This window comes from Entelurus aequoreus, linkage group LG09 (assembly GCF_033978785.1).
Source record: "Entelurus aequoreus isolate RoL-2023_Sb linkage group LG09, RoL_Eaeq_v1.1, whole genome shotgun sequence".
NCBI lineage: Eukaryota > Metazoa > Chordata > Actinopteri > Syngnathiformes > Syngnathidae > Entelurus > Entelurus aequoreus.
This window is the reverse complement of record NC_084739.1, coordinates 49,882,300-49,896,951: the sequence shown is the minus strand read 5'-3', so window position 1 is coordinate 49,896,951 and position 14,652 is coordinate 49,882,300. Positions and strand designations below refer to the sequence as shown.

Here is a 14,652-nt window from a genome sequence, read left to right as displayed (position 1 = left end):
TTTAAATTCGATTACTTATTTACTTGTTATTTGAAGGCAGAACATTATGAAACTACAGTATATACAGTATACTATATATAAGTTTGTATTACAGCCAACAAAACTACATGTTACTGGAACATTCTCAGGGTTTCCCCTGAATGTGGCACGTTCCCACATCATTTTTGTTACGCCACACCTTGAAGGTAAGGTTTTTTGTTGTTGTTTTTTAACTTAAAAACCAATTAAAGTAATATAATATATTGTAGCCCCCAGAAGAAATCACACAAAGCCTGCCGCTATTTTTAACTTTTATTACCAAACAAACAACGCCACAATTGCAACAGGTTTTACCTCCCATTAAAACACACAACACCACTTCCTCATTCTCCGCCAATCACCTCTCAGGCACGGACGGCGTGTTTGTAAACATGGGAAAAACTGACATCAACTACAAACCATACGAACATAAAACATTAACATTAGTTGGTCATTACAGTATGAATTGATGTACATCTATTATTTGCGCACTATTGAGAAAACGTGACCACTGAAAAAAGACTTTGATCACCGAAAACCGCGCTACCAAAACCAAATGTGAACAAAACTCACGTCATTGTCTGGAGCTTTGTCAGCATAAAAATCACGATGTGGATGTGATTTTTATATATATTGCAGATATACGTGTGCGGACAGCCATCTACAAAACGTGAAAATAATAAGAGGACAGTGGCGGCTTTTAAAAAGAGAAAGTCCAACTAGAGCAACAGTGCGAAGTAAGTGTGACGCCATGCTCACTTCAACCTCTTTAGTCATGGACATCGAAGGACAGAAGTAGAGTTTCTAAACACGAGTACAATCTATAATAATACCAGAAGAAGATGCTAGATTTGTTGCTCGTTGTTTTTAATTTAAAAAAGTCATAAGAGTCTGTAAACACTTGAAAAAATCTAAACAAAGTACTTTTTACAAAAAGCAATTAAAAATATGGCAAAACGATAAAATATATATTAATACTAATTAATAAAAACAAATGGGTTTTTAGCCTTTTTGAAGACAATCAAATCATCATAGCGAATTATGCAAATTATTCTGTCATTGTGACCACGCCCCCACCGCCACAGGTATCTTGGCAGTGTAGGGGAAACCCTGCATACTTGTTAAATGTTAGGGCAATGCATTGTAGCATATGAATGACATTTTAAAAAAAACTAAACACTTTTTCCAAACATTTATTTTGTTTAAGAGCAAGGCTGTTAATTAATTTTTTAACTGATAATTTTTGTCTTATTTATAATATTTCTCCCTCCCTTTTTTCCAGGGTTTGAGTCAGAGTGCTCACAAAAGGTTGAGATTCTTGCCTGGGATCATCTATGTTGATGGTACTTCTAAATCTAACTTGTACCAGCTTGCAAAGATGAGACTGAACATGTTTGTATTTCTATTTGTTTCCAGAGGGTGGTGCTTTGGGTCAGTCTGTGGAGGAGAGACGGCTAACGGTGGCAAAGATAGAGGATATGTTTAAAGCCACGGGATTCCCCTTTCACATCCTGCCTCTGGAACAGGTAGCAGTCTATTACAGCATCGTATATTTGCTAAGGCTGTCAAACAATTAAAATATTTAATAGCGATTAATGTATGTTCATAGTTAACTCAAAATTGATCGTGATTAATCGCAGATAAATATAATTTGTCGTCATTAATAAGTGTACCCTAGACAGATAATGTTAATGTTTTTATTACGTTTTTATAACTGGACAATTAGTTTGCTTTAATTAAATGTTTTTAAACATGATGCTTTTTTTCAACAGCTCAACACAAAAAGGACATAAACACATCTATTCAGTGTGTTTGCTTGTTTTAAAAAAATTATTTACTTTGCAACCGGCCGTCAGGGAAGACAAATCCATAAATTAGCCGCACTGTTTTACAAACCTCAGGGTTAAAAGCCTGGGAAAAAAGTAGTGGCTTATAGTTCGGAATTTACGATAGTCTTTTTACTTTGTTGTTGTCAGCTATTCTGGTGTCTTTTATTTTATATTGCTCGGTAAACAAATAACACATCTTTGAACATAACTTTTTTGTATTTAGGCTACTAAAGTACCAGTAGAGTGGAAAAACAACTTGCCTCTCTATATTGAAGCTATTATCATATATATGTAATTTATGACACCAAAAGACTTCCAAAGTTTGCGAATAAATATATATGATCCAAATAGTATCAATCTCACTGTGGTCTGTAGGTCCATGGCCACATTTGGCTACTACCAGGTAAGAGATGCATGAGTTATAATCAAAAGTTTACTTTTAGCTAGTTTGAGACAAAACAGCCATCGGCTCAGTGTGTCAACAATAGCTGTTTAATCTAGCATTACCTCACTGCTATCAATGCGCCGCTGAAATAGGCTGTCTACGTGGCCACTTATAATAAAAATAGTGTTCATATTTGGTTAATTTTCAGGTCACGGCATGCAAATGGAGTATAAATGGGCGCTATATAGGACCCTCGATCTGTTGACTCAATTGTTAGCAATTTATTCACGATTTTGAATTCATTAAAAAAAAAGCCAAACGTATGTGTTCTTGTTTTACATAAGGATTGTTAATGATATACAGCACATCTCTTTTCAAATTTTGCGTATTTCCAGTATGACTAATCTGATAATATGGTCAGCGTGCACAAGCGTTTCTAGAGTGGCGTAGAATCTATGGGATATTGCCCAAAATATTTGGAGCGAAATATTCAAAATGGCACACTGAATTTGTTTTATTTTGTGATGTTTCGACAGTATTTTCACATACTTTGCGGATTGTGAATAGAATTGGACATGATTTGAGGGATACAATGAAACACAATTAAGTAGGGATGTAACGATATTATACCGTATTTTTCGGAGTATAAGTCGCTCCGGAGTAAAAATCGCACCGGCCGAAAATGCATAATAAAGAAGGAAAAAAACATATATAAGTCGCACTGGAGTATAAGTCGCATTTTTGGGGGAAATGTATTTGATAAAACCCAACACCAAGAATAGACATTTGAAAGGCAATTTAATATAAATAAAGAATAGTGAACAACAGGCTGAATAAGTGTACGTTATATGATGCATAAATAACCAACTGAGAACGTGCCTGGTATGTTAGCGTAACATATTATGGTAAGAGTCATTCAAATAACTATAATATATAGAACATGCTACACGTTTACCAAACAATCTGTCACTCCTAATCGCTAAATCCGATGAAATCTTATACGTCTAGTCTCTTACGTGAATGAGCTAAATAATATTATTTGATATTTTACGGTAATGTGTTAATAATTTCACACATAAGTCGCTCCTGAGTATAAGTCGCACCCCCGTCCAAACTATGAAAAAAACTGCGACTTATAGTCCAAATAATACGGTAAATACTGCCGTATTTCAGTTTTCTCAATTATACCGTGACGTGTGACTGTATCAAACGAAAACTTGGTGGGTGTAGTTTTTTTCTGTCATTTTAGCGTCATAAATAAACTGTAAATAAACTACATCTTCGAAAATTCTCTGTGCAGCGCAGGACCAGCAAGGTGAAGGCGATGGGCGCTGTAAATAGGAAGTGGAGTATGTTCGTTAATAGTTTTTTGGACATTAAATCTGTCCATAACTGGTTGAGTTATGCTGCTGACAAACAGACAAACAAGCCCAGGCCAAAACATAACCTCAATAGCGGAGGTAAGAAAATCTGCGTTCTGCAAAGCGAAAAGCGCCATTTTTGTTTTGAGAGGTGTAAAAGCACAAAAAAAATAAATACAAATAAACTAAAAAGCTACTTGAAGCATCCTCAATCCATCCTGAGTAGAACTCAAATGTGTCATAATACAAAAGAGTTGTTTTTGTGGCCGTGAACGCATTACTGGCTGAGCGAGTGATGGTTGGTTGGTTGAAGTTTATTTCGAACATGTGTATAGTATCAATATGATACATCACATTTTTCCATATTAAAAATATTTATTTACATCTTGTCCAAAAAAGAAATAAGAAAAAGCAAGGCTTATTTAATCCTACTCCTACTCCCACTTCAGAGCAATTACTAACACATATGTTCACTTCCTGTTCTCAATTAGTACACAACATACACCAATGTGTTGTAAATACATCAGTTCTCATCATAAATAGTTAAATCAGTTACGGGTCCCTTACTGAAATGGGTAATATTTTTTATTTGTAGTACTTTAGAAATACTTGTTTGAACAGTTTCTTAAACTGGTTCATATTAGTACATTGGTGTATTTGCTTAATCCATTCCATTATTTAATTCCACATACTGTTATATTAAAGGTTTCAAAGGGGAACCTTGCTTTTTTTGGAATGTTGCCTATCGCTCACAATCCTTATGAGAGACAAAGAGACAAGAGGTTTTGGGATTTTTTTGCATTGTATTTTGTAAAAATCGGCTCGTTCTATTTGGCTAGCAATGCAGCTAATGGGAGTAATCTATTCTGCCTCTAAATCACTTTAAAATTGCACCCAAAAACCCCCAACAATACTTTATTTACATTTCGTAACCTGCATAATAACCAAGCTGTAGCGACATTGTTACTGTAAGAGCAAACACTGAGGTACTGTTTATCTAGCGTAGTACCACATCGCCTTTCGAGACGGCATACTACGGTATTAGCCGTAAGATAGCTTTTGCAATGCGATAGGACACAAATCTATAATTACTGAAAAACATGAATGTTCATATTCCAGTGTCTGTAAAGTATTAGCCCACATTCCATGTTTTGTTTGTATACAGCTTGCTCGACAGTGAATGTACCGTAATTTCCGGACTATAAGCCGCACCTGACTATAAGCCGCACCAGCTAAATTTAGGGGAAAATACAGATTGCTCCATATATAAGCCGCACCCGACTATAAGCCGCAGGGTTTTGATGTGTAAATACTGTAGTATATAGGGGTTCCTGCTACCACGGAGGGGATTGTCGGGACAGAGATGACTGTTTGGGAACGCAAAGCGTCCCATTTATTAACAATAAATCTTTCAATCATTCAATCAAACTTTCACATCTTTGACATGGCGAACAGCATTCGTGCAGAGTACAAATAATATAACGGTGCAAAGTAATACAAAGTGCTCGCCTGTACGTTATCAAAATAACCAGCCTACCGGTCGGTATATGAAAAGTCAGTCTTTAATCATTGTGTCATCGTCTTCCTCCTGCGTACTAAAACCACCGAAATCCTCTTCGTCGGTGTCGGAGAAGAACAGGCCGTAAATAAGCCGCACTGTTGTATAAGCCACAGGGACCAGAACGAGGGGAAAAAGTAGCGGCTTATAGTCCGGAAATTACGGTAGTTGTAATAAGAAGCATGATGTGCTGAATGTAACATGATGAATTGAATGATACATGTCATATCATTTGGTCAAGCTGGCCGGGGATGTTTTTTTCAGTTGATTTTGGGTAAGCACACGTTTATGTCTGCACAGCTTGGCTCCAAGTTCCACATTTGCAACGTCAAGTCACGCCGGTCATGATTCTCTAGTTTCAGTCTGCTCCAACAATTCACCTTTTCTTCGTGCTCGCTTCTATAACCAGCAGTTCATCCTCCATATTTTTAGGTTAAAAAAGATAAGATTAAAGATTAAAGTACCAATGATTGTCACACACACACTAGATAGGTTGTGAATCCTCATTTGTCTAAAATCTTTGTTGTCTGTTACCAAATCTGCCATGTTTAGAACACACATGTTTGTCTGCAGAAGTAGGAACACACATTTGTTGCCAGAAGTCGGAAGTGCGTTGCTATTGGAACGGAAATAAATGTGCTAGGGAAATAAGTTCCGGTAATGCATAAAATGACCAAAATACAGGAAATAATGAACATATTGTGGCTTGTGCTGCCCTTTGAGACACTTGTGAATTAGGGCTATATAAGTAAACTTTGATTGATTGATTGATATTACATAATGTTATGAACGTGTCTGTTATTACATGTTATATATATATGTGTGTGTGTGTGTGTGTGTATATGTATATATGTATGTATGTATATATATATATATACAGTTATGTTCATAATAATAGCAGTGTGTTTAAAAAGGCGAGTAAACCTCAAAATTCTTCAAATAAATTGTATTTAAATGAACACAAATGCATTGGGGAGACTGCACATTCTATTTCAAAGCCAGAAAATTGGAAAAAAGTAATTTAATTTGACAATATTTTACAGAAAGTCAAGAAATATAAAAAAAAAAAATAGCAGTGTTGGCATCTTTCTTTACAAAACTCAAATGTACTGTATAAACTAAGAAAGGCTTGCAGATTCAACTTTTCTTAGAATTATTAACTATAATTTAGTTGCATAACCACGGTTTCTGATAACGGCTTCACATCTGTGGCACATGGAGTCGACAGGTATTGCAGCCCAGGACAATTGTACTACATTCCACAATTCCTCTGCATTTTTTGGTTTTGCTTCATGAACAGCATTCTTTATGTCAGCCCACAAGTTTTCAATGGGATTAAGGTTCTGGGATTGTGCTGGCCACTCCATTACTTGAATTCTGTTTGTCTGGAACCATGATTTTACTCGCTTGCTGGTGTGTTTGGGGTCATTGTCTTGTTGAAACACCCATTTCAAGGGCATTTCCTCTTCAGCATACAACAACATGACTTCTTCCAGTATTCTGATGTACTCAAACTGATCCATGATCCCTGGTATGTTAAAGTTAATGTTAAAGTTAAAGTACCAATGATTGTCACACACACACTAGGTGTGGTGAAATTTGTCCTCTGCATTTGACCCATCCCCTTGGGGAGCAGTGGGCAGCAGCGGCGCCGCGCCCGGGAATCATTTTGGTGATGCGATGAAAAGGACCAACACCACAGTACGAGAAACATCCCCATATCATGATGCTTGCACCACCATGCTTCACCGTCTTCACCGTGTACTGTGGCCTGAATTTAGAGTTTGCAGGACGTCTGACAAACTGTCTGTGGCCCTTAGACCCAAAAAGAACAATCTTACTCTCATCAGTCCTCAAATATTACACCATTTCTTTTTAGATCAGTCAATGTGTTCTTTGTCAAATTGTAACCGCTTCAGCACACGTCTTTTTTTTAACAATGGGACTTTGCGGGGGCTTCTTGCTGGCTTCACATAGACGTGGTCTGATTGTTACAGTACTCACAGGCCATCTTAGATCTTCTTTGATCCTCCTGGAGCTGATCATTGGCTGAGTCTTTGCCATTTTGGTTATTCTCCGATCCATTCCAATAGTTGTTTTTCTATTTCTGCCTCACCTTTTTGGTTTTGGCTTACATTTTAAAGCGTTTGATATCATTTTAGCTGAACAGTCTATCATTTTCTGCACTTCTTTACAGGATTTCCCCTCTTTTATTAAATTCTTAATCAAAGAACGCTCTTCTTCTGAACAGTGTCTTCAACGACCCATTTTACTCTGTTTTTTCAAGGACAAATGCACAGCCAGCATATGCAGCGTCAGTTGCCTTGATCCTAAAATAAGGGCCACTTGTTTAACATATTTTTTTACACATAATCAATGATGGAACGCAGCACTGATATTTTTTTGAACACGCCCCTTTCAGTAAATGATTCAGTTTCACAGAATCAGCAGCATGCACGTCATGCCTGTTGGGTCTGTTGGTTTTCTATACCTTTACTAAACCTTCTAGAAACTTACTTGCAGTGTAGAAGTTGAAATTCTACCAAAAACAGTGGTGTATCTTGCTAGTGATGTGGGACTGCTATTATTTTGAACACAACCATATATACACCGTATTTTTCGGAGTATAAGTTGCTCCGGAGTATAAGTCACACCGGCCGAAAATGCATAATAAAGAAGGGAAAAAACATATATAAGTCGCACTGGAGTATAAGTCGCATTTTTGGGGGAAATTTATTTGATAAAACCCAACACGAAGAATAGACATTTGAAAGGCAATTTAAAATAAATAAAGAATAGTGAACAACAGGCTAAATAAGTGTACGTTATATGACGCATAAATAACCAACTGAGAACGTGCCTGGTATGTTAACGTAACATATTATGGTAAGAGTCATTCAAATAACTATATCATATAGAACATCGATGTAAGTATTCACAGCCTTTGCTCAATACATTGTTGATGCACATTTAGCAGCAATTACATCCTCAAGTCTTTTTGAACATGATGCCATAAGCTTGGCACATCTATCTTCGGGCAGTTTTGCCCATTCCTCTTTGCAGGACCTTTCAAACTCAATGTTGGATGGGAAGCACTGGTTTTTATCCAGAATGTCTCTGTACATTGCTGAATTCATTTTAGTCTAGTCAGGGAGGTGGCCAAGAACCCGATGGTAACTCTGTCAGAGCTACAGCATTCCTCTGGAGAGAGGAGAACTTTCCAGAAAGACAACCATCTCTACAGCAATCCACCAATCAAGCCTGTATAGTATAGTGGCCAGACGGAAGCTATTTCTTATTAAAAAGTTTGCCAAAATGCACCTGAAAGACTCTCAGACCATGAGAAACAAAATTCTCTGGTCTGATTAGACAAAGATTGAACTCTTTGGCCTGAATGACAGGCATCATGTTTGGAGGAAACCAGGCATCGCTCATCATCAGGCCAAGACCATCCCTACAGTGAAGCATGATGGTAGCAGCATCTTGTGTGGGGATGTTTTTCAGCGACGAAAACTAATCAGGGTAAAGGGAAAATGAATGCAGCAATGTGCTGGGAAATCCTGGATTAAAACCAACACATCTCATCTAACCGAAATGAGCTTGAGAGGTGTTGCAAAGAGGAATGGGCAAAAAATGCCCAAAGATAGGTGTGCCATGCTTGTGGCATTGTATTTAAACAGACTTGAGGCTGTAATTGCTGCCAAAGCTGCATCAACAATGTATTGAGCGAATGTGATTAAGTTTTTTAATAAATTTGCCTAAAAAATTGTAGAAAAAAATATATTTCCATTGTCATGGGGTATTGTCTGTAGAATTTTGGGACAAAAATGGATGTATTCCATTTTGGAATAAGGCTGTAACATAATGTGAATACTTACCGGACACACTGTATTTTTGTTTAGCATAATTGGATAATCTTCTCACTTTTCAGGTTCTTGACATCACCAGTTCAGTCGTGGTATTGGGTCCGTCTTCACCACAACCAGCTAGCGCTTACAAAGCAGCTGTGGATCACTTCATCCGTAATGATGTCAGCAGCAATGTAACATCTGAGAAGGAGGTTGGGACATCACAGCCGTATGTTCTGGAGTCCAAAACACACTCCTTACGTCAGCTGATGGACTCTGCTAAGACTCTGACAGCCAGAGAAGATCTAATGAGCTTGCTAAGGTCTGTTGTATATGCAGTAACACCCCAGATTATTTATTTTGATATTCTTCACTGAAGAACTATTTACATTTCCACACCACTGAATAAATCAAAATGTAAAAAGTAGTATTGTAATCACCAAGTAAAAGCAGCTACCAGTGCCATTACACAAGTTAGTCATGGATAATAAGATGCGATGGAATAGCACTTGGGATATGCTGCCTTGTACTGTAGCAGCAAGGTTTATCTAATTCTAATGTAACTTTTATCATTTGTAATTTTAGTTTAAATTTGAAAAAGACGTTCAATAGTTAAAAGTTCATGCTTGGGTCAAAGTTGTAAAACATTGCATCCTTTAAAAACTCGTATTTTTCATTGACTTTTTCTTGAAGGCAATGTCATTTTATCGTCACCCCTTGTAAATCTTGGCATCTGTCAGCCATTTGCCACAAAGATTTTTCCAATGGCAAAGCACAGCATTGAACATGTCTTTAATTTGTAGCAAGTTTTTATGCTCCCATGGAAGATGCAGTAAAATGATGAACTAATATCAACTACTGTAGCATAATTGTAAATTTTGTTTCTTTACAGACAACATGTTCTGGTGCACACAGCGCGCTGTGAAGGATACAGTAAAGTGATGTTGGGAGACAGCTGCACCAGACTGGCTGTTAAACTTCTTAGTAGTATATCGCAGGGCAGAGGAGCACACCTCGCTCAAGACACGGTATGTACATGTTTTTATTTAATTTTAGATATGAATCATTATCAATTATTGTATTTTATCAGGGTTTCTCAGATTGTCGCTATGGTGACGTCATATCAGTGAGGCCAATGAGGGACTACAATGCTAAAGAAATTGCCTACTATAACCATCTATTTCATGTGCCTTTCATCTTTACACCAAACCTGCACACTAAGGTAAGATCTTTTAATAATAATAATAATTATTATTATTATTCTAATGTTATTAAAAAACAGAAAATATTGTGCATAAGGCAAACGATGAAAGCAAGGACTAGGAATTACAACAACATAGTCCATCCATCCATCCATTTTTCCCGTTGCTTTTCCGAGTCTGGGTCGCGGGGGCAGCAGTTTAAGCAGAGATGCCCAGACTTACCTGTCCCCGGCCACCTCCTCTAGTTCCACATGGGGGACATCAAGGCCTTCCTAGGCCAGCTGTGAGACATAGTCTCTCCAACGTGTCCTAGGTCTGCCCCGAGGCCTCCTCCCGGCAGGACAATAATAATCACAATTATTTTCATCAATCACGATTATTTACTGTTAATTAAAACATTCTTTATTGCACTTTCTAATTTAAACTAACAGCACGGTGGTACAGGGGTTAGTGCATGTGCCTCACAATACGAAGGTCCTGAGTTCAATCCCGGGCTCGGGATCTTTCTGTGTGGAGTTTGCATGTTCTCCCCGTGACTGTGTGGGTTCCCTCCGCGTACTCCGGCTTCCTCCCACCTCCAAAGACATGCACCTGGGGATAGGTTGATTGGCAGCACTAAATTGGCCCTAGTGTGTGAATGTGAGTGTGAATGTTGTCTGTCTATCTGTGTTAGCCCTGTGATGAGGTGGCGACTTGTCCAGGGTGTACCCCGCCTTCCGCCCGAATGCAGCTGAGATAGGCTCCAGCAGACCCCCGCGACCCCAAAAGGGACAAGCGGTAGAAAATGGATGGATGGATGGGTATTTAAACTTGACTTTCATTTAAAAATGAAACTAGAAAAATAATTACTTAATAATAGAAGAAAATGTACAAAAGACAAAGGGCTAACTAAAATAAATATGCCATTGCAGAGTGCGATCATAAAGTGTAAACAAGTGAAAAAATAAGATTATGCAAAGGAACACAATCATTGTACTGCTCACAGTATATATAGGACATACTGTATGTCTCGTTATTTTGGCGTGTCTTTAAGAAGTGGATGGATACGGGTCCCTTGGTGCACGGTTGATGTTACGGTCGTCTGTAGTTTGGTCACCCCTGCTTTTGTAGTTGTTCATTGGGGTTTTGCCACGGTAGCGGATGGCCTGCTCCATTAGCAACCACCTTTACAGAGCGGGCATACGATGGCGGTTAAGAAAAGATGTGTTGTTAATGCTTAACGTGTCTTCGCAACTCGATCATTTGTTTGGATGTGCACACCGATGCAGCTTCACCGTGCAACACGTTGTGGTAATTGTTGGTTCACTCACACGGGAGCATTTCCGGGTTTCGATAAAGGAGTGGGAGTGCCTTCAGAACAGCGAGGCATGCGCTCGTGTTACGAGATTAAAATGTGTGCCTGTTGGTACCACGTGGGTAAGTCTGCGGGTGAGGAGGGCACCGATGCAATAATGCATTTATTTTTCCTAATATTTCCTGGCTACTGGCTGATCTACCTTCAACCTCTGTCGTCACTCACTCTTACTCGCTTTCAGATGAGTCCACTGTCTATCGGTCGCCCCTTCCTGACTGTTGATTGTGAACGTGCTTGTGGAGCCTGTTTTTCAATGTTAATATCGCAGACGATCACCCTTATTTAATCATAGCTGCCAAAATCTTGGTCACGATTAAAATTTGATTAATTGTGCAGCACTACGTCTGTCTATCTTTATGGACATAATTTCTCAGCGCAGTCAGGGTGTGGAGGGTTTCCAGTTTGGTTGCCAGAGAATTGCATCTCTGCTTTTTGCAGATGATGTGGTTTTGATGGCTTCATCAGACTGGCGCCTTCAGCGTTCACTAGGGCGGTTTGCAGCCGAGTGTGAAGCTGCTGAGATGAGGATCAGCACCTCCAAATCTGAGGCCATGGTTCTCAGTCGGAAAAGGGAGAACTGCACCCCTCAGTTTGGGAGTGAAGCTCTGCCTCAAGTGGAGAAGTTAAAGTATCTTAGGGTCGTGTTTGCGAGTGAGGGAACAACAACATAAAACTTTTAAAAATGTCTACAATGTGCAACGGGTTGCACTTTGGAAAACCCTGTTTTACAAATTTCACCGGAAAGGCAAAGCGGTCCCAAAAGTTTAAGAATGTTGTTCAGGGTTTGGATTTACCTTTGCACCATCGGAAACAATGTCTCCTGTTAGCCTAAAGGCTTGTGGATACTCTTGCGTCACATAGCTTGCGTCCCCTCTGACGGCATCCGGTTTGATACATAGTTCTTCCTTGGGCGGTGGCACCAGACTTGTAATTCTCTTCCAAAACAGTATGGGGAAGTGTCTGCTGAAGGAGCGACCACAGCTGTCGACTAAATATTTACTTCTTGTGAAAAGTGGCGCCAATAGCAAAATCTCCATCTTTATCTATACTGGAACTAGTCACTCAGAAACTTTTAATGAGCGGTCTACTTATAAACCAGAGAACATTATGTTCGAAAGATTGACTATGCAACTTCTGAACAAGTTGCGGCAGAGGACAGGGGAATATGCTAGGCGATTCGGCCGTTTGGGACATGGTGTAAGAGAGCGCTATGTAATTGAAAATAAATTTTAAAAACTGTTAAATAACTATTGTAAGTTAATGACATGCTGACAAAAATGTGTATGGTCATGTGGTATTGATGTCCAGAGTTCTCATGTTTGCAAACATAAGAGAATAAGAAAGTGTTGTGAGTGAGAGAAAAAGACGTATGTGCATGAGAAAGAATGTGTCGGAATTGAAACTTTGTTAGCTTAAGATTCGCAATAAAAGTTAAAAAGAGTGTCGTACTGTGTGACTCCTCCTAGACACAACAATACAATTAGCTGAAAAACGACATTCAGTAATTATATTGAGAGTGCACCGAGATATAAAGTACACAATATCAGTTTTCATGCAAATGTTTAATCACTGTAGCTTTATTTCATACAATAATGTGTGCATTTCAAGCACAAATTCTGCCCTCCTGTGCTCAGGGACCCTTCCCTTCAAAAGCTGATTAATCACAGCTGTGTGTTCTGTGCCGCCACCGACGCAAAGCTAGAATTTTTGGGAAGTGCATGCAAGGCTTGCCGCAAAGTACGCAGGGGGAGGGGGAAAGACAGCGTCGATTACTCAAGTTACGTGACGCGAGAGTATTAAAGGCCTACTGAAACCCACTACTACCAACCACGTAGTCTGATAGTTTATATATCAATGATGAAATCTTAACATTGCAACACATGCCAATACGGCCGGGTTAACTTATAAAGTGCAATTTTAAAATTCCCGCCACACTTCCGGTTGAAAAACTCCTTTGGATATGATTTATGCGCATGACGTCACAAAAGCAACGGAAGTGGTTGGACCCCATCGGACCCGATAGAAAAGCCTCTTGTTTTCTTCGACAAAATTCCACATTATTCTGGACATCTGTGTTGGTGAATCTTTTGCAATTTGTTTAATGAACAATGGAGACTGCAAAGAAAAACGTTGTAGGTGGGATCGATCGGTGTCTTAGCGGCTAAGTACAATACTGTAATATCTGTGATATTTGCATTAGTGTACTGTCTTTAAGGGTTTGGGGAACGCGCATGCGCGAGTGAGTTGGCGGAGAACTTGTGTGTGTGAGCGTGAGTTTTGGCTAACAGCAGCTTGTGTATGTGTGTGCGTTACTTTTTGAACTACAACCAGTTACCGCTTTTTAATGAAGCGATTGAGCAGCGCTTCCTCGTCTGTGTGACTCCTTCTCCACTGCGGGGCATTACAATACTTACAGCAACACAACAAGGACTACTTACTACGCCTAGCCGATGCTTGCCGCCAAACCCACGGATGAAGTCCTTCGTCGTGCCGTTGATCGCTGGAATGCAGGTGAGCACGGCTGTTGATGGGTTTCTATCTTCTTTTGAGAACGATGCTACGCGCTAGCTCAGTAGCTAAGTGTGTCACCGATGTATTGTCTTGGAGATAAGTCACTTTAAATGTCCATTTCGCGTGCTCGACTCTCATTTTCAAGAGGATATAGTATCCGAGGTGGTTTAAAATACAAATCTGTGATTCACAATAGAAAAAGGAGAGAGTACATAGTTCTGTGAGGTCTGGTTGCTAAGTTAGCTTCAATGGCGTCGTTAGCACAGCATTGTTAACCTTCGCCAGCCTGGAAATCATTAACCGTGTATTTACATGTCCACGGTTTAATAGTATTGTTGATTTTCTATCTATCCTTCCAGTCAGAGGTTTATTTATTTAGTTTCTATCTTCATTTGAGAACGATGCTATCGCGCTAGCTCAGTAGCTAAGTGTGTCACCGATGTATTGTCTTGGAGATAAAAGTCACTTTAAATGTCCATTTCGCGTGCTCGACTCTCATTTTCAAGAGGATATAGTATCCGAGGTGGTTTAAAATACAAATCCGTGATTCACAATAGAAAAAGGAGAGAGTACATAGTTCTGTGAG

General features: G+C 39.0%; 1 protein-coding gene across 2 annotated transcripts in view; it reads left to right on the top strand.

The window, feature by feature from the left end:
* The window catches only part of ctu2 (cytosolic thiouridylase subunit 2 homolog (S. pombe)), a 52,910-nt gene that overhangs the window by 16,099 nt on the left and 22,159 nt on the right, over positions 1-14,652 (top strand). For both annotated transcript variants that reach the window (XM_062057738.1, XM_062057737.1), the window contains exons 5-9: positions 1,301-1,361; positions 1,435-1,544; positions 9,083-9,321; positions 9,892-10,027; positions 10,090-10,221. In XM_062057738.1, coding sequence (XP_061913722.1) covers positions 1,301-1,361; positions 1,435-1,544; positions 9,083-9,321; positions 9,892-10,027; positions 10,090-10,221 — 678 coding nt within the window. The remainder of the gene's footprint in view (positions 1-1,300; positions 1,362-1,434; positions 1,545-9,082; positions 9,322-9,891; positions 10,028-10,089; positions 10,222-14,652) is intronic.